The following is a 27,791-nucleotide window of genomic DNA, read 5'->3' on the forward strand; positions in this document are numbered from 1 at the left end:
AGGTTGTTTTGTTGCTTTAATTTATTTATTATTAACAACTATATAAAATTATGCACAAAAGGAATTACTAATGTAAAAAAAACCCTGTAGTTTTATATATATATATATGTTTATATATAAATATATATAAATATATATATGGTGGCCCCTAGAGACAAAGCACATACAAACTCCAAAACACACTTCTAGCGTTAACTGAATTTCCAAAGCTACCTAGATCACTTAAATTACACAATTGAAAGCATGTGTGTATTGTTTGTGTATTTATACACAGGCATTCATATATATTCAAATAATTTTAAAAAATGTTTACCTGTTACTACCACACACCAAGTCGTTGGTACTTCCTGGCTTGTGTCGCCACTAGGTAACAAAAGCTCAACACTGCCCCTAGCATCCTGGAGCACTTCTGTTGTGAATTGTATGTGCTTCAGGGTTTTTTTTTTATACACTCCACATAAAATGTAATAAATAAATCATATAATACAAAAACCAACTATTCACATTTCAACTTTTAACTATTTAAATTTTCATCATTTTCCTTTTAAACAAATTTAAAGTGAAACAACACAAAACACTGCAAACACACAATTAAATATAATTATGAAAAAATATGAAAACAAAAGAAGATGCACATTCTCTGTCATATGGGCCTGCATGAATAAACTTTCTGAATCCTTTATCATCTGCAACTGAAAATAGTTGTGGGTGATCACTACACCTTTCTAATGTGTTTCTGGCTCTCTTTCTCTCTCTTTCCCTCGGGCTCTGTTCTGTGAGTGTAACTACCGCCCCTCCCCCCTCTTCCCAGCACAAAGCACAAGACTCGCGTGCTGAGTGAAGCGGAAAAAAGTGCGAGAGAAAGGGTGAGAGAAAGAAAAAAAAAACAACCCACGGCTCCCAATAAAGATCCGGCTTGCGTCTGTCACTACCCGATCCGTACCGGAAACCCGATCTGTACCCCGCATGTGCAAATCTTACGTCACTTCCTCTCTTTGCCAACATTGCGACATTCAATATATTTGAATGATACGGTTAGCACCCAGTTAGCTCCTAGCATTTCTCAACAGCTCTGCCTCCTTTTCGACTACCGGGACATTTAAACAATGGATAACCCGTATCCGCAACAAATTTTTGCTTTTCTCCTCAACAGAGAGCGTTCCCCGATTGAACAACAGCGCCGTAAAATAAGAAGAATGGTGCCTAATGACAGAGTTAATAATACAGACTTTATAATATGTCACGTGAAGATTCAGCAACCAGATGAAGTGTTTACTGGCAATTGACAGTGATAGCGGACATTATCATCACTTTTGCAACAATCCTCTCCACACAGACAAGCATAAACACACTCGATTATCACTAAATCAAATTTAACACACGTTTGTAATGACGCTAATTCAGTTTACAATAGGGTTCATTCGCTCAGTCAGCAGGTGGCGGTATCCTCGTACACTGGGAGTACACTGCCATTAAACGAACAGAAGAAGAAGAAAACCCCTGCACATGCGCGGTACGGATTGGGTAGACCTGATTTGTATGGTCCGACTTTGCACATGCGCAGTAAGGATTAGGAGTCCCGATCTGTCACTATCTTTTTATTTTTTTGTTTTTGTCTACATTATATTAAATGTTTCATTATCGGAAACATTTTAAATGTCACGGCAAGTGAGAAGAGCCGTGTGGAGGAGGAAAAGGAGGATCCACACGCAGGCAGTCGTGAAGGTGTAAAAGGTGATTTATTGAACACAAAAGGAGAGGCAAACGGCAACACGGAGAACTGAACTAAACTGGGAAACAACTAAAACTACAAAGCACAAACCTGAATGAGAATGAGCAGAGAAGAATGATGATGGACAGCAGGGAGAACACACGGGTGAGACATGGTAGATACACAGATGAGGCAGGGTGGAATACACAGGGTAGTAATGAGGAAATGGGCCACAGAAGGGAGACACAGCTGGAAGAGATCAGGGCTAACGAGACATGGGGAACAAAGCTGCACACACTAACATAAGACAAAGACTTTCACAATAAAACAGGAAACATGAATCACAACTCAGAGACATGGACTCAACACAGAGACAGAAAATGAAACATGGAACTGTACTATACATGAAACCACCATTCCTAAAACATGGATAATAGAAACATGAAACTCTAATAATAATAATAATAATAATAATAAACATCACAACAAGAGAATGAGAAACAATCCAAAACACCAAGATAACTGAAACACAAAGTACCAGAGAAACAAAGAATAATCCATGATGCAAAAGTGAACCAAAACATAATAAACTCAAAATACTGGGTCCAACGGACCCAGAACCGTGACATTAAAAGATACTTGTTATTATTAACATCTTAACAGATACTCTGACCTGTAACTATCGTAAAATGCTTCGACCGGAAGTAGACACCTTTCGCGCATGCGGGGTACCGATCGGGTTTCTGGTAAGGATCGGGTAGTGACAGCGTCATTCACTTCAAAGAGTCGGCTGTTAGAGCCATTTCGTTCACGACCGACACATCACTATGAAAAACATCCTCCTTTTCACCCAAGCAGTTTTATTTGATTGCTCTACCAATGGCAATGCTGCTATTTATTTAACAGACTCTTCCTGTTGGATATAAATTTCATATCAGCTATCATTATCTGTTAACTAAGTAACTACTCTGCTACTGAGGATGCCGCTAAAAGATTTGAGAATGCTACATGTAGGACACATACCGCCACATTCTTAAAGAAAAAGAATGTGCATGAGAAAACTGGCTCTTATAATAAACTCAGAAAGAAATCGGAATCCAATCAGTGGAGTTCTTGGAAGAAAACAAACCCCTGGCCTTTGCAAGGTATTGTAACTTTTATATCTAACAGCAAAATAACAAAACATGTAACTATCATTTGCTGTTTTTATTCTTGTTTGTGAATCATAATAACCATAATAAAAAGTGATATGTCAAAGTGTTGAAAAGTGAAGTTGTTCTCTTTCAGAAAGTGTCCTAGCTAGGCAATTAATTACTACTGACATGAGATGTTCTAGAGCAGCGGTCCCCAACCTTTTTTGCGCCACGGACCGGTTTATGCCCGACAATATTTTCATGGACCGGCCTTTAAGGTGTCGCGGATAAATACAACAAAATAAAACTAGTACTGGTACCGAAAAAAAGAAAATTTATTCATAACACACGTGAAAAGACCCAGGAAAACCGAGTAAACGATAAAAACAATAACAAAATAACGCTGAAAACCGATAAAAACCCTGAAAACTATACATTTCACGCCTGAGCCTCAACTCTCGCGGCCCGGTACCAAACGACTCACGGACCGGTACCGGTCCAAGGCCCGGGGGTTGGGGACGGCTGTTCTAGAGATCCCCACAATAAACTAACCCACAGTTTAAGTTCACATGAACCACTACAGGAGCTGGGCTGTTACTTTAGATCCTTTGTGGATGTGTTTTAGGAAGACTTATATTAATCCTCAAAAATCCTCACTGAACAAAGAAATGCTTCCCCAATATCAGGTGTGCCAAACAAATAAAACGCTCACTCATTCTTAGGTGGGGCATTGTCTCAGTTTGCGCACTGCAAAGCTAGTGCCAAAAGATATTACACAAGTGGAAATTCTTGTGTGAACTCTTGTGTTTTCGTCTGCTTTGGTTCACTGAAATCATAAAAGGGTGTTACCTGTTTCCAACAGTCGTCTGCAGCAGCGTACACAATCCTGACACAAAGAATATGGTGGAGATCAGCTGACTTTTAGCAATGTTGTTGTCCTTTATACAGAGCGGTTCAGCCAAGATCAGTGGAACTGCAATGATGCCACCGAAAGCAAGAATGTAATGCTGCAGAAAGTGGAATAATAGAGAGATTTTAAAGGATTAAACATATTTTCTTTTTATACAGATTAATTTATGTTTTTATCTTCATAAAACTCCTTTTTATTTGACTTTAATGCTTGCTGTGTTGTTGTTTTTTATTGAAAAACAGTCACAATGTGCAATGACATAGATGAGAATTAATTTCATACCAGACTGTACTGGATGTCATTATCTCAAAATATCTGCGTACAGATCAAATGCCAAGTGTAATTGAGGAAATGTCTAAATCTAAAACAGTAATACCAGTTTATCTGATGTTCTCTACTCAGTAAGCAATAAGAGTTTCCCTATATCAGTGTTTCTTTGCTTTAAATCATTATGACAAAGGCTATTTCTTGTAACTCAGAACTAGTGTGGTCAGCTAGAATAATAACAATCTTGTATCTGCTACATCAAAACACAACGGCCTGGCTGGCAGGATATGTTCAGTCTCAGATGTCTCACACTTTAATCTAATTTGAGTGATGCACAGACATATATCTGGACTCACTAAGGCTGCTTGCAGCCAAGTACAAAACACATTATATGTCATTGACAACACCATCGGTGTGGTCAGAGCTAATTCTCCTATCAACACAACCTACAATGTCGTCCAGAAAATGTTAAGTGATTTGTAAAAAAAATAAAAAAATAAATAATATGGGCAATGGAGCGGGTATCCTTGGTGTTTCACCAATGCTGACAAAAGAAGGTAATGCCACAAGTATTAGCAAAAATGTCATATCCTTTTATGTCTTTGCAGCTGACATTCAAGGCTTTACTATACTTCACACAGGGGTGGAAAACACGGGCATCGTTTGTTTTAATCATTTTCCAAACCTGCAACAATCAGGGAGATATCAGTTCCATGGCAGTGAGGATTCCTTGTGGAATGAGATAGGCTGGTAGAAGTTACTCTTTCCAGATGTATAAACCTAAAAGATTTTACATTTTGCCCAACATTCATATTTTGTGGTCAATCCTAATCAGTAACATAAATGGCCTTTTGCCATGTCAAGTTAAAAGACACAATAGAACCTTCAGCATCACTTATTAAAAGATTTGAGTGAGTGGTCATATATATATATATATATATATATATTAGGGGTGCAACGATATTCGTATCGATATTGAACCGTTCGATACAGTGCTTTCGGTTCGGTACGCATATGTATCGAACAATACAACATTTGTTATTTATTTTATCAACTTTCCTTCTGACGATGCTGTCTGTGTTGAGCGCTCAGTGAATCTGCGTTCGACTACTCCGCCAAGGCTCGACAGTGCAGCCTAGGCGGAGTAGTCGAACGTAGATTCACTGAGCGCTCAACACAGACAGCATCGTCAGAAGGAAGAGCGCAGGGCAAGCTAGCGAGACAGAAGTTAAGCTCTCCTTGCAACATGGACCTCCCCCACCCTCATTCAGATCTGGCGTTTGGAATTATTTTGGTTTTCATGTGACGTATGACCCTGAAGGTAAGCGAGTCATGGACTAAAGTAAAACAGTATGTTGGATGTGCCATGCAATGCTCAATTACATGGGTGGGAACTAGTGTGTTAGCTCGTTAACGTGTTGGCCGTCTAGCCCCATGCACGGGGCGATCGGTGGTAGCTCGTTAACGGAGATTTGCCATGTTGTGGCGTTAAGGTCATTTCAACGAGATTAACCTGAAAGCACTAGTGGGAACACGACGAATATGACTGCACATTTACGCCGACATCATCCTAGTGCAAAGACAAGTGGAAGCAGAAAAAAAACAAGCAAGCATGCTACTAACTTTAGCCGAGTCATTTAGACAGCTGTTAGCACATGATTCTCCTTATATGTTTAATATGCTGCTGAGAATATAGCCCAGAAGAAGCGGATAGTATAGCTTTTATTTTGGAAAGAGACATTTCTCTGTAATAAACTCTCTTTTCAAAGATGAGTGATTCCTCAATCAGATACAGGGCTCGCAATATCGCTAGCCCGACGTCCCGGGGCTAGCGATTTTTTTCAGTCGGGCTACCAAAATCTATCTCTGCCCTGCCCGTCGGGCTATTGTAGGAAGGAAAAATATATGTCAATGCTTTTGCATTCTTTCAGAAATGTAGCTGGGTAATTATGTCATTGGCATCGGTGAGCCGCTGTCAATATGTGACATATTGCAATCGCGTTTGAATTTGTGCTTGTTTTTTTGCTTTCACTTTGCAATCGCGCAAACTGTGTATAGAGAGCGACAGCACTGATCTGTGAGTGATGATAATTTGTGCACCAATTCTTCTGACATCGTCTTATTAATTGTTAGCTTACTATGCAAACATGACAAGTGAAATCTCACGCAGCAAGCTTAAACATGTGAGAGGTTGATCGCGCAGAGAATCGCTGAGCTTATGTGAGTGCGTGTGTAAAAGCAGCAGGATATATATTTGACTACGATGACCTGGATGACTGAGAACCTTCACAGACAGATATATATTTTAGTTCTGCTGAGCCAAATAAGACAGGTCAGGGTGAAGAAGTGACAGCCAAAGAAAAGCTTACCACAAAACGGAGAAGTTATGACAAATCAGACTATAAGGCAAAAAGAAAGTGCAGCTTTATGGTTTCATGGACAAAAGAATTTCTGTGGCTGCAATATGACGAGCTATATAACCAGGGGTGCACATAAGTGGTCCGCAGGTGCGCATTCGCTGTCAAAATAAAAAACACGCACAAGGGTTAGGGTTAAATTTAAAAACTGTACTTTTGAGTTAAAATATATATTTATAATTTTAATAAATGAGAAATTAAAAAGGCATGAACATTTTTTTTGTATCGAAAAAATATCGAACCGTGACACCAAAGTATCGAACCGAACCGAACCGTGAATTTTGTGTATTGTTGCACCCCTAATATATATATATGTATGCTAAAATGCTAACAGATTATTTTCAAATAAATACAAATCAATAATATGCTACAGGAGAAAATAAAGTCACCAACATTTTGGTCATTTCAACATGCCAGCCTTGGAGCTTAAATTTAATATATTTTTACAGCATGATCATATTTTCCTTGTCGCTGGTTCAACCAAGGTCACTCAGCCTGAAAGAAAACTGGTATTATTATAACCTTGAAAATATCTAAACTACTAACTTATGACCACACTTTGGATTTTAACCATATTGCAGGTCTTGTAAATAATGTTATTGAATGATTGAAATGCTGTTGCTAATCAGCCATGAAATTAACTCTTGACATTCTAGTCTTTGCTGCATGTCTTACCCACACTCTGGTATGTTATTAATAAAATAAAGTCCCATTTCCAAAAATGTTTTGACACGACTTAAAATAGTTTAACTAAAAATGTAAAGAAAATTACATGTCATATTTAGCTTTCCCTCCCTTTTTACTCAAAATCCCCCTTACTCATTTCTGCTCATGTCTAGAACCGTCTCACACATACAAGCACTCACATGTTAGCGACTTTACACTAAAGTCGCTAACGAGTCACTAAAGAATCAGGGTTAGGGTTACTGACAGACCTTATTGTGAGTAAATACATACTGTTGCCAACACACATTAATTATCACCCCTTTTTAAAGTGAGACATTTTCTTTAACTACATTAATGTCATTTTTTGAATTATTGTTTATTTTTTAGTTCGCAAATGTTGCAACAACAAAAAAGACATTACCATCAACTTGTCAGGATTATGGAAATCTTCTAGTTATAATTTCAACTACATTTACCTCAGCTTTAGTTACACTTCTCTTTCTCTGTATTAAAAAGCTGGAAAACACTGACAAGCCCACTTTCCTAACTGTCCAGCACTAAACTGCAGATAAAGGAAGCTGATGGTGCAATATCTATCATTAAGTTACTGAGTTATAGAAAGTTTTTAATTGTCTCAAAAAGAAATTGAGAAGGATGTGGAATTTGGGATTATGAATAATGACTGCTAATTTGACCTCGCATTTGCTGTAGATGTAAATGAGAATTGGTTTAGCCAATGCAACTTTATTTTTACAGAGCTGTAGGTTTGTCTCCTTGCTTTGGCATTGATCTAACATCAAGAGGCTTCATTATAAGAGTAAATGGACTGTTTCTTATATACCCCTTTTCTATTTGAGCACTCAAAGCACTTATTCGCCCATTCACACAAGCACTTTTTTTTCTGCACCTAAGTGCTGTCTTTCTAACAGTCACACTTTCACAGTGAATGTATTGGAAAGCAACTTGGGGTTTACTATATTGCCCAAGGATACCTTGGCACGCAGACTTGAGCAGGCTGGCTTGCCCTACCAACCTTTCAATCAGTAGATAACCGGCTCTACCTCCAGAGCTACAGCCAATCAAAGATGTTCAATAAATGAAAGCAGAATGTTTTCCTGCAGTAGTAGCAAGGTTAGATACAGTTTTCTGCTGTGACACTGGGCTAAACCACCAGTGTGTGAATGCGAGAGTGAATGAATAGTGGCATTGTAAAGCGCTTTGGGTGCCTTGAAAAGCGCTATATAAATCCAATCCATTATTATTATTATCCATTAAACAAGTCAGAAGATAGATTTACCTGGAAGCCAAGCAAAATGCAGAGGTACCATGGTGGCCTGTCATTAAGGGAGTAAACTAAATCTATTTTTTTTCCTGTTGTCTCTTCTAGGGTTTCCTCTGTGTGAGACTCCCCAGGATCAGCTGTCAGCTGTTCGTCGTCTTTGTCCTTTAAGAGAAGCACAGCAAAAGTCATTAGTCATTAATTAGTCATTAATTTAGCAATAATTAGTTTAATCCACTGCAATGCATTTCTTCCTCTGCATCATTTCAGCAACTGTTTGAAATTTTAATTACTTTAAATCCCAATTAATTGTATGCACAAGTTTGAATTTATTTAGGATTTTTTTTTAATGTATGTATATATTTGAGCTTGTATGTATGTTTTTACATAAAAGGCCAATATACACTCAAATCTTTTAATAAGTGCTCCTGCAAATTGCTGTGAAAGTGTTACTTTCTCAGCTGGAGTTGCTTTTTTTTCCTTACAGATGCTGCCTCCAGTTGGAGCTTGTATTCCATTTCCTTAACTGCTTGCGGTAGTATTGTGCTTCCATATTCTGCCAGATGGCATTACTACATGCATGGTAGTAATGTGGCTCTGTGATCCTCTTGCTTTGCCCCTGCTTTGGCAGTTATGAATCCTGAATTTTTGTTTGTCTGTGACTTCCTGGTGAAATGCAATGCTTGTGCTTTGTGGGAAAACTGAGCTCAGGTTCACTGTCTCACTTACCTGTCTCTTTAAGTTGCTTGCCTGCTTACAAAAGACATATTCCCCTTTTACTCAACTGCCTGTCCAGTCTCCACCACTTTCTTCTTCCACTGTCCCTGGGATCCTCTGGCCTGCCAGTAACAGCTCCCCTATCTTATCTGAGTATTTATCTGTTGCTAATAACTTCTTGCAAAACACGACAGAATTATCTGGCCAAACACTGGACTCAAGAGACTCAGCTGCCATACCTATATGGCTTTATCTAAACAAGGTTTGTCTTTGGGCCAACACAAGCATGTGCAACATTTATTCATGGAGCAGCTATAGACCAAATGTGCACCGTAATTGTGACAAGTAATTCTGGCCTCAGTGACCATAGCCATTCACCCCACTTCTTCCACAGTGATTGGTATCAATTGGGAGAGCTTAAAAAGTGTTAAAGCTTTCCCTCCTATGAAGTTTTTCTTTGTCTAAAAGAAGAGTAAGACTCTTAGGCCATTTTCTGATTGCTGGGGGTTACCAGAGGTTAAATCAAATCACCAGATTACTTCTGTTCAGTTCAGCTTTTGAGGCACCATAATGTTTTTACAAAATTAGATCTGTGTAATGCTTATAAACATAAAAGAAAAGGATGAGTGGAAAACTACTTTTACCACTCATTTGGGACATTTTAAATACTTGGTGATGCCATTTGGTCTTACTAATGCCCTTGCTGGTCTATGTAAAAGCAGAAAAATGTCCAAACAATAGCATTTCTGCTCCTTCTAAAATTGCATGGACACCCTCCATGCAATTATCAGTGCTTTCTTTTTGCTATTTATTATCAGTAATTTATGAAAAAAAAAATAGTACTCTTACTAAACTGGCCTTTAAGTGATTGGCCCCAGATGGTAAGTTAAACCCATGTGGCTTTTTCTCCCAGCATCTGTGCTGCTGAAAGGAAATATGATGTCGGGAAATGTGAGCTACTGGGAGTGTAATGCTACCATTAGACAAGTGCAAATGCTGGTTGGAGGGGATTGAGCAGCTATTTATCTTCTGGAGAGGCCACAAGAATCTCTCTTACTGTACATCTGGTTATGCTATGATGGAGAAAATAGTGTAGGGTCAGAACCCCTGATAGCCTGTCATGAAAATACCCCATACAACGTAATATACAGGGAGTGCAGAATTATTAGGCAAGTTGTATTTTTGAGGAATAATTTTATTATTGAACAACAACCATGTTCTCAATGAACCCAAAAACTCATTAATATCAAAGCTGAATGTTTTTGGAAGTAGTTTTTAGTTTGTTTTTAGTTTTAGCTATTTTAGGGGGATATCTGTGTGTGCAGGTGACTATTACTGTGCATAATTATTAGGCAACTTAACAAAAAACAAATATATACCCATTACAATTATTTATTTTTACCAGTGAAACCAATATAACATCTCCACATTCACAAATATACATATCTGACATTCAAAAACAAAACAAAAACAAATCAGCGACCAATATAGCCACCTTTCTTTGCAAGGACACTCAAAAGCCTGCCATCCATGGATTCTGTCAGTGTTTTGATCTGTTCACCATCAACATTGCGTGCAGTAGCAACCACAGCCTCCCAGACACTGTTCAGAGAGGTGTACTGTTTTCCCTCCTTGTAAATCTCACATTTGATGATGGACCACAGGTTCTCAATGGGGTTCAGATCAGGTGAACAAGGAGGCCATGTCATTAGTTTTTCTTCTTTTATACCCTTTCTTACCAGCCACGCTGTGGAGTACTTGGACGCGTGTGATGGAGCATTGTCCTGCATGAAAATCATGTTTTTCTTGAAGGATGCAGACTTCTTCCTGTACCACTGCTTGAAAAAGGTGTCTTCCAGAAACTGGCAGTAGGACTGGGAGTTGAGCTTGACTCCATCCTCAACCCGAAAAGGCCCCACAAGCTCATCTTTGATGATACCAGCCCAAACCAGTACTCCACCTCCACCTTGCTGGCGTCTGAGTCGGACTGGAGCTCTCTGCCCTTTACCAATCCAGCCACAGGCCCATCCATCTGGCCCATCAAGACTCACTCTCATTTCATCAGTCCATAAAATCAGTCTTGAGATATTTCTTGGCCCAGTTTTGACGTTTCAGCTTGTGTGTCTTGTTTAGCGGTGGTCGTCTTTCAGCCTTTCTTACCTTGGCCATGTCTCTGAGTATTGCACACCTTGTGCTTTTGGGCACTCCAGTGATGTTGCAGCTCTGAAATATAGCCAAACTGGTGGCAAGTGGCATCTTGGCAGCTGCACGCTTGACTTTTCTCAGTTCATGGGCAATTATTTTTCGCCTTGGTTTTTCCACACGCTTCTTGCGACCCTGTTGACTATTTTGAATGAAACGCTTGATTGGTAAATGGCCTGTATTTATATAGTGCTTTACTAGTCCCTAAGGACCCCAAAGCGCTTTACATATCCAGTCATCCACCCATTCACACACACATTCACACGCTTGATTGTTCGATGATCACGCTTCAGAAGCTTTGCAATTTTGAGACTGCTGCATCCCTCTGCAAGATATCTCACTAATTTTGACTTTTCTGAGCCTGTCAAGTCCTTCTTTTGACCCATTTTGTCAAAGGAAAGGAAGTTGCCAAATAATTATGCACACCTGATATAGGGTGTTGATGTCATTAGACCACACCCCTTTTCATTACAGAGATGCACATCACCTAATATGCTTAATTGGTAGTAGGCTTTCGAGCCTATACAGCTTGGAGTAAGACAACATGCATGAAGAGGATGATGTGGACAAAATACTCATTTGCCTAATAATTCTGCACTCCCTGTATAAAGGTGTGGATGCAAGATAAGTGGTGAGAAAAGAAACAAAGGGATCAAAGATTTTAATAATATGACTAAAACCACAGAGAGTGTGACAAGGTTGGGCGTCAGCCAATCAAAGAAAAAGAAGACCAAGTAGTCTCATTCCCCACTGTCTTGTCTGCCATGGTGGATTCACAGCCACAGAGCACAGAGAGCCACTGTAAGTTTCCTTCAAATATTTATTTAGTACATTACTACTGTGATTAATGAGAAAACCAACACAGACATGAAAATCCTTCATGACTATTTTAGTTAATGGTAAAGGTGTTAGCTAACTAGCCATAAATAATGTGAGTGAAGTGGCCCCCCCACCTTCTTCAAATCCAACAAAAGTGGTATCAAACGTTTGTGCTACGTTTGTGCTGGTTTGTGCTGCAAAAATTTTCGTTTGTGCTGCTATCATTTTAAAGATATTAATAAAAATTTCTAGAGGTCATCAGAGGTCAACCAGCCCCCCCCCCCCCCCCCCCCCCCCCCCCACATTAATTGAATCAAACAAAATGAGTGTCAATCAACTGTGCTACGTTTGTGCTGGTTTGTGCTGCTAAAATTGTCGTTTGTGCTGCTTCTGTTTGAAAGATATTAATGAAAAGGTAAAGGTCAAAAGGTCAACCAGCCACCCCATATTAATGGAATCAAACAAAATTGATGTCAAACGTTTGTGCTGGTTTGTGCTGCAAAAATGTTTGTTTGTGCTGCTAACATTTAAAATTTTTAATAAAATAACGTCTTGATGTGTGCTTAATCATCCAGGTAAGTAAATCCCAAAAGGTTGATTCTGTTTATCTGGACATTTTCAGTTGGAGAAACGTTTCGTCACTCATCCAAGTGACTTCTTCAGTTTCTTTGTTCCTAGATTCCCCGTGTTTCCCCATGTGGAGTGTGGAAGGAGTGACTGGTCGCTAGCAGAGAAGAGAGAGGTTGAACTGAGCGCGTGTGTGATTTCCCTGTTTTCCCTGGAGCCCTGCCCCTCACGTCTTGTATATAGTACATACACTTGGTGAAGATCTGTAAATAAACCGTCTCTGTTTAAACGCTACTCATGAGTCCTGCGAGTGGATCCTCTAAGCAACCCGTGACACCTGGTCTCTGTGACATCATCAATGCATTTTGGGATGTAGGCAGTAACACTTTCTGTATATTCCTTAAAGTCTGTGGTGTTGTCGTGTGTAGCAGCCTGTGGTGGAAAAGCAGTCTTGCAGTGCCTCTGAGGACCCTTCTGGCCACACCTGTACCTGCTTACGAACTGGTTTGGTGACTTTGACCACACCTAGGTTTCCGCCTGTACTGACCCTTATGCAAAATGGAAGTGGAATTAAGACACAGTTCCAAAAGCAAACACAACTGATCAGTGCTGAGAGTGGTCCTGTTGCTGAGGTTGGGGTGATCCTGTAATCTCTTATGAACTACCTCCAACGCTTCTATGACTGGGCTGCAAGTGAAGACAGATGTAACATCTCTCTCTCACAGGTTATGTTTCTCACTCTTAGGGAAACATAACCTGCACAAACAAAATAATTTGCAGGACAAATGTTTGACATCAATTTTGTTCGATTTGAAGAAGGTAGGGGGGCCAATTTCACTCACATGTGTACTGTTTATAAGGTTGGGGAAACCTGCAGTCAGCTGAGACTGAAGAAGTCACTTGGATGAGTGACAAAACGTTTCTCCAACTGAAAATGTCCAGATAAACAGAATCAACCTTTTGGGATTTACTTACCTGGATGATTAAGTACGCATCAAGATGTTATTTTATTAAAAATTTAAAATGTTAGCAGCACAAACAAACATTTTTGCAGCACAAACCAGCACAAACGTTTGACATCAATTTTGTTTGATTCCATTAATATGGGGTGGCTGGTTGACCTCTGTTGACCTCTAGGAATCTTTGTTAATATCTTTAAAATGATAGTAGCACAAACGACAATTTTAGCAGCACAAACCAGCACAAACGTAGCACAGTTGATTGACACCCATTTTGTTTGATTTAATTAATGTGGGGGGGCTGGTTGACCTCTGATGACCTCTAGAAATTTTTATTAATATCTTTAAAATGATAGTAGCACAAACGAAAATTTTTGCAGCACAAACGTAGCACAAACGTTTGATACCACTTTTGTTGGATTTGAAGAAGGTGGGGGGGGGGCAACTTCACTCACATCCATAAATACACTGATCAGTGTGCTGCCCTGACATTAGCTTTCGCTCTGAAATTTGACAGACATTCTGTCCATATTTCAGCAGTCATTTTACTCAGTTTGCTCCGCTGTTGGCAGTAAAAGCGCATTTTACTTCACCTCAGAGCCCTCATTCTGTATCACAGCATTGTGACTCAGGGGCATCAGTACATCACACTTTAAGTCACTGTGGAGGCGTGTGGTTTGTGGCTCAGTTCTAGGGGAGGGATGGACCAGTGTGTTCAGTTTTGTGGTGTCGGCTGGAGAAAGAGTGTTTAAAAAGCATTATATAAACTGGATAAACTGTCTGGGTTGTTGCTATAGCGTTCCAAAAACTTAGGCATGTCACGATGGATCCGTGGTCTGCTCAGCCAGTGGAGGTGCAAGCCAAGATAGTGACTGACCTGGTGGGGACACAGCGCCATCTTCTAGACAAGCGGCAGGAACAGTCCAAGCGGCAGATAAGGCTGCTCAAATGTCTGCTTGCTTGGGCTGGCTCCTCACTACCACTGTTTCTGCTCCCCAGAGTCCGAGCATTGACGCTCCACCCAATGGACAAGAGGGAGGACCCCCAGGACTTCCCTGAAGTTTTACAGGCCACGGCGGAGACGTGCTGGGCACCCGAGAATGAAAAAAAAAATGGCCTGCATTTGTATAGCGCTTTTCTAGTCCTTAAGGACCCCAAAGCGCTTTACACTACATTCAGTCATTCACCCATTCACACACTGGCGATAGCAAGTTACATTGTAGCCACAGCTGCCCTGAGGCGCACTGACAGAGGCGAGGCTGCCGGACACAGGCGCCACCGGGCCCTCTGACCACCACCAGTAGGCAAACATGGGGTTAGTATCTTGCCCAAGGATATTTGAATGCTCACTGTGGCTGCTGCTTCTGGTAGAAGTGGCAGCTTAGAGCTTAGCCTTTAGGTGGTTGTTAGGAATTGCTTTCTCAACATCCAGCAAATCATCATGGACCGACTGGGACTCTTGCATGAGCATCACTGCTATTGGTTCCTGGAAGGGGAGATGGGGGTGAGAGGTTAGCCATTCGCCTACACTAGGAGGCTCCACAATTGAGTAGCCTGGGGGAAGCTTAGCTGTTGAACATGCTGACACTGATGCAGCTTATGGAGGGGTTCCCAGCATAAACAGCAGAGTCAGTTTGGCTGTCATCAGCCAGCAAGTCTCAAGCTGGCCATAATGCTGGCTAAGGATCACCTTGCAGCAGGGAGCTGGCAGGGACCCACAGCTGATGGCCGATCTCAGCCCCAAGGAGGCCCTGTGGTGCATCCCCATTGCAGCCAGTGGAGTCCAACGTTTAATCACACTTCCACTTCTGATATCTCTCTACGGTCCTGGCATCTAGCGTCTTTGCACCTGCTATCATTAATGGAGGTCCCATTGAATGCATTGGCATGGACCTCATTGAGCAATTTCACCAGCATCCAAGCAGATAGTGCTTTTTATTATTTCTGGTTGCAACACAATATCCCGAAGCAGTGCCACTGTGCACCATTTCTACAAAGACTCTATTTTTGACTGGTTTTGATCACATGGTTGCAGTTGTACATAGTAAAACAAATAACAATACAAAAATTTGCAGTTCTCGTTATATATTTGAGAAAATGTCCATCCTTGAATTTGTGAATATTTTTTCTATAAATTTAAATCACAAGTATGTGAACATTTTTTACACGCAAGCATTTCAAATTACAAGTTCATATTTTTTCTACACATTCTCTCCTTTTATTTTACAAGCTCTCACATTTACAACATATTTACCCTCATAGTAATGCCAACAGACAGTCAGGTCAAACAAAAGGGGTGCTGAGAGTGAACGGGTCCAACCACCTATGCTGCCAAAGTTTGTTTGGATTTAGAGAACATTAGTATGGACCTAAAATCCAAAATGAAAAGTGTCATTCACAAAGTCCTCTAAAATAATATGAAAACCTGGAGCAGCTCAAACAAGAAATAAACCGCAGTTTAACCTCATTTAACACAAAGCTATAGCGACATTATATTGCCAGATGTATTTGCTCGTCTGGCTTCACAGCTGTATGAACTTGAGTGACAATCTGTTCTTAATCCATAGGATTTAATTTCGTGTTGCACAACTCTTTGCAGGTATAACAGCATCAACTCTTTTGGGAAGCCTGTCCACAAGGTTTAGGGGTGTTAGGCTGTTAGGTTTGTTAGGTTTTGGAGTGTTGGGTTTAGGCTTACAGTCTCCACTCTAATCCATCACAACTATGTTCTGTTGGGTTGACGTCAGGACTCTTTGCAGGCCAGTCAAGTCTTTCCACACTACACCAAACTTGCTCATCCATATCTTTATAGACCTTGCTTTGTGCACTGGTGCAAAGTCATGTTGGAACAGGAAGCGCCATCCCCAAACTGTTCCCACAAAGTTAAGAATATGAAATTTTCCAAAATATCTTGAAATGCTGAACCATTAAGAGTTCCTTTCGTTGGAACTATGGGGCTGAACCCGGCTTTTGAGAAAAACCCAACTCTATAATTTGCCTCCACCAAACTTTATACATGGCACAGTGCAGCCAGATAAGTACAATTCTTCTGGTAACCACCAAAGCTAGACCTGTCCATTGCATTGCCAGATTGAGACGCACAATTTTTACTCCAGAGAACATGTCTCTACAGCTCTAGAGTCTAGTGCCAGTATGCTTTAAACCACTGTATATGATGCTTTGCATTGCACTTGGTGATGTAAGGCTCAGATGGAACTGCTCTGACAAGGAAATCCATTGCATGAAATTCTCCATGCACCGTTCTTGAGCTAATCTAAAAGCTACATAAAGTTTAGAGGTCTGTAGCAAATGACTCTGAAGTGGTGACCTCTGTCCATTATGCACCTGAGCATCAGCTGACGCTGCTTTGTGATTTACAGTTTTTTCTGATTGCTTAAGCACATTTATTGTAACTATTGGCTAATTTTGCAAAACTCTTCACACAAATAAGAAAACCTGTCACCCAATAATCAAAACATTGTAGTTCTCTTGTAAAAGAAAACACAGCTAGATTAACTCTTCACACCTTCGTAAAAATGGTGTTTCCGTATCAAACAGTACACACAAGCCATCATCTACTAAGCACACAATGCGCCAACTGCACACTGATGGTATGAATACAAAACACATCTGGCTTTTGCTTTCTCTGTGCACAAGGTAGGCTATGTCAGTTTGAGCTCATACTTCTGTCATAGATCCATAAGCATAGAGGGATCCAAACTTCAAGTACTGGTGTTTATTCAAACACATCAAAACAAACACAAGTGTTTATTTCCAAGTATAGGATTATTTGCAATCGCCATAATGACTATATGGGTTACTTGGTCTGCAGTGAACATGCTTCCTCTGCCCCCAGCATCTGGTCATCTAGCAATTCTGTAAAGTAACAATTTCAGTATTTTTACATCAATGGTATTGGTGTGTTTCTCATTGGCATATGGCAGTGCTACAAATCTTTGTGCGAAGTGACTATACTCACCGATTCTCATTTCAAGATGTCCTTATGGTACTTGCTACAGTGTAGCGGCTCGAGTTAGGCTGGACCCGTTGGCCAGCTACCCTCAGGGTCATTCCACGGTTGATTACATGGTCCACTATTGTAGCTCTGATGTCATCAGCAATTCTATTTCTTACTCTTCCTACCCTTCCTCTCCCCCCTCCTCATCTTCCTCTCCCTCCTCCTCGTCTTCCTCTTGCTCCTCCTTGTCCTTGTCGTCCTCTTCATCCTACTTCTTCACCTCCACGTCCTCTTCCTCGGCCTCCTCTACTTCTCACTCTTTCTGCTCCCTCCATTGTACTCCGCACACACAGCTTACCTGTATTATAGTGCTTAGGCTGATTGCAAAGTGAACTAATTATCTAAAAAAGTTTTCACATGTGAAAGTGTGCCAGACAGTTGGCAAATTAGTGTTAATGATAGCCATACATGTGTATACTTTTGCTAGGAGTGTGTTGGAAATTTGGTAATTGAGTGTTGTGCAGTGAATTGTGCCTACAGTTTTGCAAAGTGTGTGTTACAAAATTGCAAACTGAGTGCAAAGCAGTTTTTGTGCTTTTAGTTTTGCAAACTCAGTGAGTGGTTTTGCTATAAGTCTGAATAGTTTTAGAGATTGTGCTACAGGAATCACAGTTAGGGTTTAAGCATTCAGAAAAAACTGTAATGTGGAATACCACTTTGTGGATGTTTTTCCCAATCGTTTCCACTCTGTTATATATTACTAACAGTTGACTGTGGAATAATAGTATGAAAATTCCATGACTGGACTTGTGACACAGGACATCCTACCACAGTATCACACTGTAATTTGTTGAGCCCCTTAGAACGACCCATTCTTTCACAAACATTTCTAGAAGCAGTCTGCATGCCTAGGTACTTGATTTTGGATTAGAATTTCATTTTTTGATAACATTTCACTTGAACTCTCAAAATGAAGTCCATACAGATGTTGGAGCATGTGAAGAAGGCCACCATTAAGTGAAAAAAACACCATCATTGATAGCTGATACAGGGAGGTTTGAAAGCCTCACCTTTAAACCACCAGTATACCTCTTGCCATTCTGGCGAGATACTGTAGCTTAATTGTTGTCTCATCTTACCCTAAAAATCTTCTCCAGAAAGCATACACTTCAGTTGTGATTGAAGGTATTTATACTGGAGCAGGGGCTTCGTTTTTAGTCTGCATCTTTCCAGTTTAATGATGTTAAACTTTGTAGATCATAGAGCTTCACTGAGTCAAGCTCTAAGAATAATGCCGCCTCCTTAAAATTTTCAAATTCATCTGAGTATTTATTGAACCAGTGAGTTCTTTCAAAGAAATCCTTTTCATTCTTGCAAAGAGAAACTACGAATTCTATTCAATCATGATGCACTAATAAAAAGTTAACAGGCCTTAAACCTGCCAAATCAAAAGACACTTGAGAACCTTCAGCATATTTATTAAAATATCTAAGTGAGTGTATGTATATATATATGAGCCTGTGTGTATGTTTTTAACCCTGTATGGTTTAAAGAAATCCAATATAAATTCGAACTTGTCCACCTAATTCTTGTTTTTTTTTAAAAAATGCATTAAAGATGTAGAATTCAAAGAAAGAATTAAAAGCCCCAAACTACCATGACATACATGCCCATAATGAGTGTACAGAAATGTCTGACCTTGTATATCATGTTATACAATCTTTCTAGCTTCCTTCTTCTTTTACCAGTCATAGTCCCTTCATTTAGAATCTCACCACTTTCACCTTTGCAATTCTAGCCTTATTTCTCTCTTGCTTCCTCCTAGCATGCCTTCCCTCCTTTCTCACCTTTTGTGTTCTGACAAAAGTGGCACAGTTTTCACCCTATTGGGCAACATTATGAGATGAAGTCATTTTGAACCTGGCCCCCGACCAAACAGGTATGGTCATGTCATTCATCTCATTCATTATGTCATTCATTATCATCCAGTGATTCGGTCAATATTTTACTTCTAACACCTCTCCTTGTACAACATTCCCGCCCCGTGCGCCAACAAAAAAGAAAAAAAAGAAAAGAGAGAAAGACAACCCAACCAAAACAACCAAGGACAAAGCAAAGACACTATTGGACACTGTTGTTATGGCGGAATCTTCATGAAATCCATCCATCCATCGCTTTGTCAGTGTACTTAATCACTATGTATTAACAGGGTCTATACTATTGCAACAGCATTCTTTCTACGTGCTTCACATATTAGAACCAGAAGGTTCTAAAATTCACTAAAGTCTTCATCACTAGGTCCACAGTGGGACACAACTGTCTTTGAAACCTGCTGTGTCTCAGAGGTTGTGCTCTGCACTCATGTCTGTGAAGGTTCTCAGTCATCCAGGTCATCGTAGTCAAAGGAGCTTGCAAAGAAAAGCGTCTGGACTTCTTTAAGTTGCCTGAAGATGTTTCACCTCTCATCCGAGAAGCTTCTTCAGTTCTAAGGTCAAATGGCGGAGAGTCCTAGATTTAAACCCAGTGGGAATATCCCCCCAAAGAGGGACAAAAGGACCCCCTGATGATCCTCTAATCACATGAGTCAAGGTGTGAAAACGGGTGTGGGTCACAATCAGCCAGGGTTTCGGGTGAGCTCATTGTGAAACCTGGCCCCACCTTATCATGCGATTTCCTGAAGTGAGATGGCCCAGGATGTGAGTGGGCGTTAAGGAGTCTGGGGAGGGAACTCAAAACTGGATTATAGATGGCAGACAGTTGGTGTCGTAAACCACCGCCTCTGTTCTAAGATGGTCGCTCACAGTGGACATAGATGGCTTATTTCACTCCTCTTTCAAACCATCTGTCCTCTCTGTCCAACATGTGAACATTGGCATCCTCGAAAGAGTGACCTTTGTCCTTAAGATGCAGATGGACTGCTGAGTCTTGTCCTGTGGAGGTGGCTCTTCTATGTTGTGCCATGCGCTTGTGAAGTGGCTGTTTGGTCTCTCCAATGTAGAGGTCTGGGCATTCCTCGCTACACTGTACAGCATACAGCACATTGTTAAGTCTGTGTTTTGGAGTTTTGTCTTTCGGGTGAACCAGTTTTTGTCTGAGCCAAAATCAGCTTTTAAGTGAAAGGATAAGACAGGTCCATTTCACTATAGATGCCATCCAGATCAAGATCAGCCAGACTCTGCAGGAACTGGAAACCCTTCTACCCTCTCCAATCTTAGAAGAGGTTTACAAGTTTGTGGACAAGGCTCAGCAGGCCCAACACTCTAAAGCAGGGGTGTCAAACTCAAATACACAGTGGGCCAAAATTCAAAACTGGAACAATGTCGCGGGCTAACATTAATATTTATTGAAAAAAAATCTTCCTCCAGATATAAGAATCAATCTTTTCTTATTGACTCAAACAAGTTTTGCTGAAAAACTGAATATGGAACAAGCAAAGCTTAATACTAAACAAAATATATATTAGCTGTATAATACCAGTAGGCCAGCTCTAATAGTAATTTGGTATGGCTTCGCGGGCCAAATGTAATTACACCAGAGTTTGACACCAGGGCCAGAGTTTGACACCTATGCTCTAAAGGAAAAGAAAGACAACACAGAAAATTTCACACCTTGCTTTCAAAAACACACACTCCTCATTCTGAACCTACACAACTCAGAGAAGAAAACACACCTGAAGACAGGAGAAATGGGTAAAGATCTTTTCAGACCGGAATCTCACTGAACCTGAAAAGAGAGTATTAGCCAAAGTACTCAATTTTGCCATTTCTCCGCAACAGTTGCCCATAGTGGACCTCATCACAGCCACAGAAACTGCCATACAGATGAATAAATTATCACCGACAGAAGCAGAGCAAATCAGGATGAAAGTCTCAGCCACCCTCTCCAGTGCCAAAGTCCCTCCGTCCAACCTCACAATACAAGAAAAGTAGGCCGTCGCTTCCCTGAGCAAAGACCACAACATCACTATTTTACCAGTTGATAAGGGAAGATACACTGTGGTCCTAAACACTACAGATTACCACACAAAGATCATTACTCTCCTCAGTGACAACAATACCTACGAAGCCTTAAAACGAGACCCCACAAGCAGCTACAAATAAAAAAGAAAAAGAAAAAAGAAAGTTATAGCTTGCCTTCAAGACCTTGAAAAGGACAAAATCATTGACTGCCTTACATATCACCACCTTTACCCAGGGGATGCCATACCCTGCTTTTACGGACTTCCTAAAATCCACAAGGAAGGTGTCCCATGTCAGTAGCATAAACTCAGCTACTTACAACATTTCAAAACCCCTTGCTACCATCCTTGCACCTCTCGTGGGGAACACCCCACACCACATCAAGAACTCCACCGAATTCACCGACAAGGTCCAGAAACTTACCCTGGATCCAGATGAAACCATGGTGTCCTTTGATGTAGTCTCTCTCTTCACTTGCATACCCACCACGGAGGCAGTGTAGACTGTCAGAAAACGACTACAAAAAGACAGCTCCTTAGAAGACAGAACCAACTTCACACCCGATCAGATTTTCACACTGTTAGACCTCTGCCTTACCACAACATACTTCAAATACAATGAAGGCTTCTACAGACAAAAACGTGGCTGTGCCATGGGCTCCCCTGTGTCACCTATTGTAGCCAACCTTTACATGGAGGAATTGGAAAGGAAGGCTCTTTCAAAGGAAGAGTACCCAGCCACTGGTACAGATATGTAGACGACTCCTGGGTCAAAATCAAGACACAAGAAGTGGAATCTTTCACTGCGAACATTAACGCCTTGGATAAAAACATCAAGTTCACTAGGGAAGACACAAAGGACGACTGTTTGCCTTTCCTGGACTGCGCTGTGCACATTGAAGAGAATGGCAACCTCAACATCGAAGTTTACCGGAAGCCCACACACACGGACCAGTACCTCCTCTTTGACTCCCATCACTCTCTGGAACACAAACTTGGAGTAATTAGGACCCTACACCACCGGGCAGAACATGTTCCCTCTAAGCCTAAAGGGAAAAAGAAGGAACACACATATGTAGCACTCAAAACATGCGGTTATCCTAATTGGGCGTTCATAAAGTCAGCAAAGAGGCACAGAAAAGAAGATCAGACATCAGCGAGGGAGGATAAGAAAGACAGACGCAACAACATTGTCATCCCCTATGTAGCCGGTGTATCAGAAAAACTTAGGAGAGTTTTCTCCAAGCATGACATCCCGGTGCATTTCAGACCCAGCAACACACTCAGACAAAAACTGGTTCACCCGAAAGACAAAACTCCAAAACACAGACTTAACAATGTGCTGTATGCTGTACAGTGTAGCGAGGAATGCCCAGACCTCTACATTGGAGAGACCAAACAGCCACTTCACAAGCGCATGGCACAACACAGAAGAGCCACCTCCACAGGACAAGACTCAGCAGTCCATTTTGGATCTAAAGGATAAAGGTCACTCTTTCGAGGATGCCAATGTTCACATGTTGGACAGAGAGGACAGATGGTTTGAAAGAGGAGTGAAAGAAGCCATCTATGTCCACTGTGAGCGACCATCTTTGAACAGAGACGGTGGTTTACGACACCAACTGTCTGCCATCTATAATCCAGTTTTGAGTTCCCTCCCCAGACTCCTTAACGTCCACTCATATCCTGGGCCATCTCACCTCAGGAAATCGCATGATAAGGTGGGGCCAGGTTTCACAATGAGCTCACCCGAAACCCTGGCTGATTGTGACCCACACCCGTTTTCACACCTTGACTCATGTGATTAGAGGATCATCAGGGGGTCCTTTTGTCCCTCTTTGGGGGGGTTACTCCCACTGGGTTTAAATCTAGGACTCTCCACCATTTGACCTTAGAACTGAAGAAGCTTCTCGGATGAGAGGTGAAATGTCTTCAAGCAACTTAAAGAAGTCCAGACGCCTTTCTTTGCAAGCTCCTTTGACTGCTCTGCACTCATCTCGTCAAACAAAGTTGACACCTTGTTGTGTGAATGTCACCATTCCATCAGTCTCAACCACTCAGTTGCAAACCCATCTGTACCACATTTCCTCTCCAGCAAGAAGCATCTTCAGACATTTGCTTCAGTTATTATTTGCTTCCATCTAGTGGCTCTCTTCCTGTAACCCAGCATCTACAGATAACAGAAATACATATGACTGGATGTGGGTAAGCTGTTCACGTCAGGGTCAGCTGAACAAATCTTCAGCTGTTGCTGCATTGTTTTTATTTGTCTGGGTTTTGAGTCACTGAGTCAGATTTCTCACTTTAATGTTTAAAATGCTTTTCACTCTACAGACATCTCAATATTAACTGCCAAAAGTCTATTTGATAATGTTTTTAGGTTTGTTTATTATGTAAGATGCTACATAATAAAATGACTATACACTACATCCTTTCAAAACTGAGGCAAACAATATGCTACAAAACCATGTCTGGGTTTTGATATCCTCTCCAACCTCCACCCGGAGAGGGTAGAGTGCCCACTCTGGGTCAGGTTTGAGTTCCTGCGCAAGTAGAGGAGTTTAAGTATCTCAGGGTCTTGTTCGCGAGTGACAGGAGAAGGGAGCGGGAGATAGACAGCAGGATTGGAGAAATTGCGAATACAAGCAGCGGAAATGGGCTTCCTCCCAAGGGTAATTCAGCCATCTGGGAGGGGCTCAGAGTAGAGCCGCTGCTCCTCCACATCGGAAGGAGCCCGTTGAGGTGGTTCAGGCATCTGATAAGGATGCCTCCTGAGCTTCTCTTGAGTGAGGTGTTCTGGGTATGTCCCACCTGGAGGAGGTTCCAGGGCAGACCTAGGACAAACTGAAGAGATCATATCTCTTATTTGGCTGGCCTGGGGACACCTTGGTGCCAAATAAGCTGGAGGAGGTGGCCGGGGAGAGGGAGGTCTGGGCTTCTCTGCTTAACTTGCTGTCCCCACGACCTGGCCCCGGATAAGATGAAGAAGATGGATGGATGGATGATTTTGATATACTGAGTTAGATTTTTCATTCTCCCATTAAAAGTAATCTCAACACTGTTTGATCACATTAAACAGCCAAAAAAAGGGTCATTTTAATACAGTGCCACACCACTTTTGCTCCAGAGCTCTTGGAATACATTAAAATTGGATTTAGACGACAATAAAACAAGAAGTTAAAGAGACAAGTGAGCTATTCATAGATAAGCTGATTGTTTATTTAACGTTTAACCTCAACTGTTAAGCTATGTACAGGAGTTGCCTGATGGTCAGGTGATCAAGTTCTGCCAAGTGATCGTGGACTGCTGTTAGCTTCTTCAGCAATGTGCTAGTATTGTCTCAATTGACCGACTAACATTAGCTTTCCTGATTCTTCTTCACCACAGGGGCTTTCTTTACTTGCATCCTTGATGCACAACGCCTCTGTCAGTGCGCCCCAGGGCAGCTGTGGCTACAATGTAGCTTGCTATCGCCAGTGTGTGAATGTGTGTGTGAATGGGTGAATGACTGAATGTAGTGTAAAGCGCTTTGGGGTCCTTAAGGACTAGAAAAGCGCTATACAAATGCAGGCCATTTACCATTTATTTACTTGATCTCATACCTGAGACGAGGCAGTTGCTTTATCCTTAGCTCAGCAGATGCTCAGTTAAAATGCTGTTTTCTACCAGAGTTGGCTTATCGTGTCCATGCATCTCACTATTGTTCCCATTGTGCTGGCTGTAGTCTCTGGATCTCTTGCTTTGATTGCACCAGGTGCCAGGTACTTCTCGGTCAGTGTGGATATTGGTCGTCTGTTAATTCATAACTACTCATGGGTTTGGATGCCACAGTACACTTTTTATCAATATGTCCTGGTTCCACAAGAGGACATACTGATGAAAAGTGGCCTTGTTGAGACAGGTGATGTCCGAGCTGTTATTACTTTAGTCGTGTATCTCTTGCTCTTCCAAGGTGTGTGGGGGTGTGTGCATGTGTGTGTGTGTGTTGATTTTCCTTCTCTCAAAGTGACTTTGTTGCTCAAATGAAATATCACATAGGATCATAAATGTATTATAAATCCTACAGACTCAAGGGACACAATAATCTTATAACACTTGTTTTTAGCATGTTTTTGCCAGATAACTATTGTAGAGGTTAAAATTTAAGAGAAAAATATAAGTAGACCTTTCTTCCAAAAAGGCTAAAACAAAACTTTGACAATTGTAGATGCGTGTTGTGTACAATGCACTTTAATAAAACTAACTTAAAAGAGAGACGTGAAATGAAGATGTGATTTTCCCCAAAGGAGGAGGCTTTGATATATAATACAAGGTTAGCTAAATATGATAAACAAGGCCCAGTTTTGCAGATGATGACAGATTCACGTGCTTGCCCATCTGCAGTGGAGTTTGTTTATGTTCCAATTTTCTTTCTTCAGTCAATTGCCATGGGTAGGAAGAGGAAAACATCAGCCTTAAAGTCAGCTGTGTACACTTGAACACCACATGCAGTCTAAACTTTTTTTTCCCCATTTATACACAAACAGCCATGGAGTCCGCTCCACTTACATATCCCTCCTTTTGGGCAACACATGCACCCTTTGTTGATTTCACATTCCAGAGTGGCTTACATTTAGCTCTTAGTGCTGTATTGAAAGGATATCACACTGTAGCTCTTTTTTAACTCTAGTCTGCTAATATAAGCAAACATACAACATTGTCAAAATCTTAAGTAGTGACTCTGTGTTATTATATGTTTTCCATTTGTCTTTGTGACAGAGTTGGAGTCTTATGACACCAAAAAAATCAATCAAGATCAGCCGGTGCGCCGAAAGAAGAAAGAAAATCAATGTGGAAACTTTAGAGCAGATAAAGACAACACATCACTTACCCCGAATGCAGGATTGTCTGTCCCCTGGTCATTGAGTCCAAGCTCTATTGTTTCTTCTGTCGTGAGATGCATTGTGGAAAATCAGGCAAGGTGTTGTAAACTCCGCATAAATACAAAAACACACAAGGTGGGAGTAAATCTCTAACTGAGCACAGAAATAAAAGGGACAACATTAATAACCCATTTCCCTAGTTTCGCTAGGAATGCTGACTATCGCAGTCAGAAAGAGAACGGCTTAGTTATTTTGTAATCTCCTCTTTGGCTCTGAAAACTTTCTGGACTGCTGCTGGGTGAGTGTGAGCTCTAGTTACTCTGACTTTGGGTCATGTGCCTGCTGTTGTGTGATGATGGACCTATTGAGAATAGCGAAGCAAGTTTGTCACATGCATCTTTATTTACACATGAATCATACTGTTATCAAATATTTGCAGGTGAAATATTTAAGGAATTTAACAAAGTGGCAGATTTCAGCTTTTGATGTTCATCTTTGGATTGGATCCATGGATACCATGTTTCCACTTGACACATTACGATACCCGACACTAATTGCAACTGTATTAAAATAAATCACAAATCATTGTATTTTGCTCACTGCACTGAGGCAAAAACTTAATTTAAAAAAACTTTTGAAACTTACTGTGACGCACAATCATCTTTCCTTATAAGCAATATAATTTATTTTCTCCTAGAATTGTTTTTTTGTGGTCTATTAATTTGCAACAGCTCAGTGATAAAGAGATTGACCTCGAGTGCTATCATGAGCAAACTAGTTCAAAGACGTTACATAATTATGCATTTTACGTCCAACATGGAAAAATTAAGTGCTCACACAACAATAAAGCATTTCAGAAGCTTAAATGCAGATTTCTGTATTTCTCCTATAGAAACCTTGCCTTCTTTAACTAAACACCTTATAACTAGACTTTATTCTGCATTTCTCATTGTAACAGTGCTTAACAAATTTATTTGACCACCTCTCGTAAAACAAGAAAACTTAAATGTTTTAGAAATCTATCTAAACCTTTTTTAAAACTAAAAGTAATATTGTTATTTATTAGGGAAAACAATGAACTGGAAAATTAATTAATCACCCATAACATTCAACCACTAAAGTTACTTTTTTTTGTTTTTTGTTATGCAGAAGCCAGACAACACACACCATCCAGCCATCCATCCATCTTCTTCCACTTATCGGGAGCTGGGTCACGGGGGCAGCAGCCTAAGCAGAGAAACCTAGACCTCCCTCTCCCCAGCCACCTCCTCCAGCTTGTCCAGGGTAACACCAAGGGTTTCCCAGGCCAACTAAGAGATATAATTTCACCAGCGTGTCCTGGCTCTACCCTGGGGCCTCATCCCGG

At 40.9% G+C, this 27,791-nt stretch overlaps 1 protein-coding gene across 2 annotated transcripts in view; it reads right to left on the reverse strand.

Moving 5' to 3' along the window:
* The window catches only part of LOC146628338 (solute carrier family 23 member 2), an 84,390-nt gene that overhangs the window by 42,442 nt on the left and 14,157 nt on the right, over window positions 1–27,791 (reverse strand). Inside the window, exons 2-4 of one of the 2 annotated variants that reach the window (XM_085359471.1) lie at window positions 26,434–26,533; window positions 8,402–8,548; window positions 3,694–3,851 (exon numbers count right to left, since the gene is read on the reverse strand). In XM_085359471.1, the coding sequence (XP_085215597.1) occupies window positions 3,694–3,851; window positions 8,402–8,548; window positions 26,434–26,505 (377 nt within the window). In that variant the 5' untranslated portion in view covers window positions 26,506–26,533. Of the gene's footprint in view, window positions 1–3,693; window positions 3,852–8,401; window positions 8,549–26,433; window positions 27,058–27,791 lie in introns of those variants that run through there. The other variant, XM_085359470.1, reaches the window with a different exon arrangement.

The sequence above is a fragment of the Diplotaxodon limnothrissa genome, linkage group LG7 (genome assembly GCF_057381915.1).
Source record: "Diplotaxodon limnothrissa isolate DT_005_m linkage group LG7, D_limnothrissa_male_GT1.1, whole genome shotgun sequence".
In the NCBI taxonomy this organism is placed as follows: domain Eukaryota; kingdom Metazoa; phylum Chordata; class Actinopteri; order Cichliformes; family Cichlidae; genus Diplotaxodon; species Diplotaxodon limnothrissa.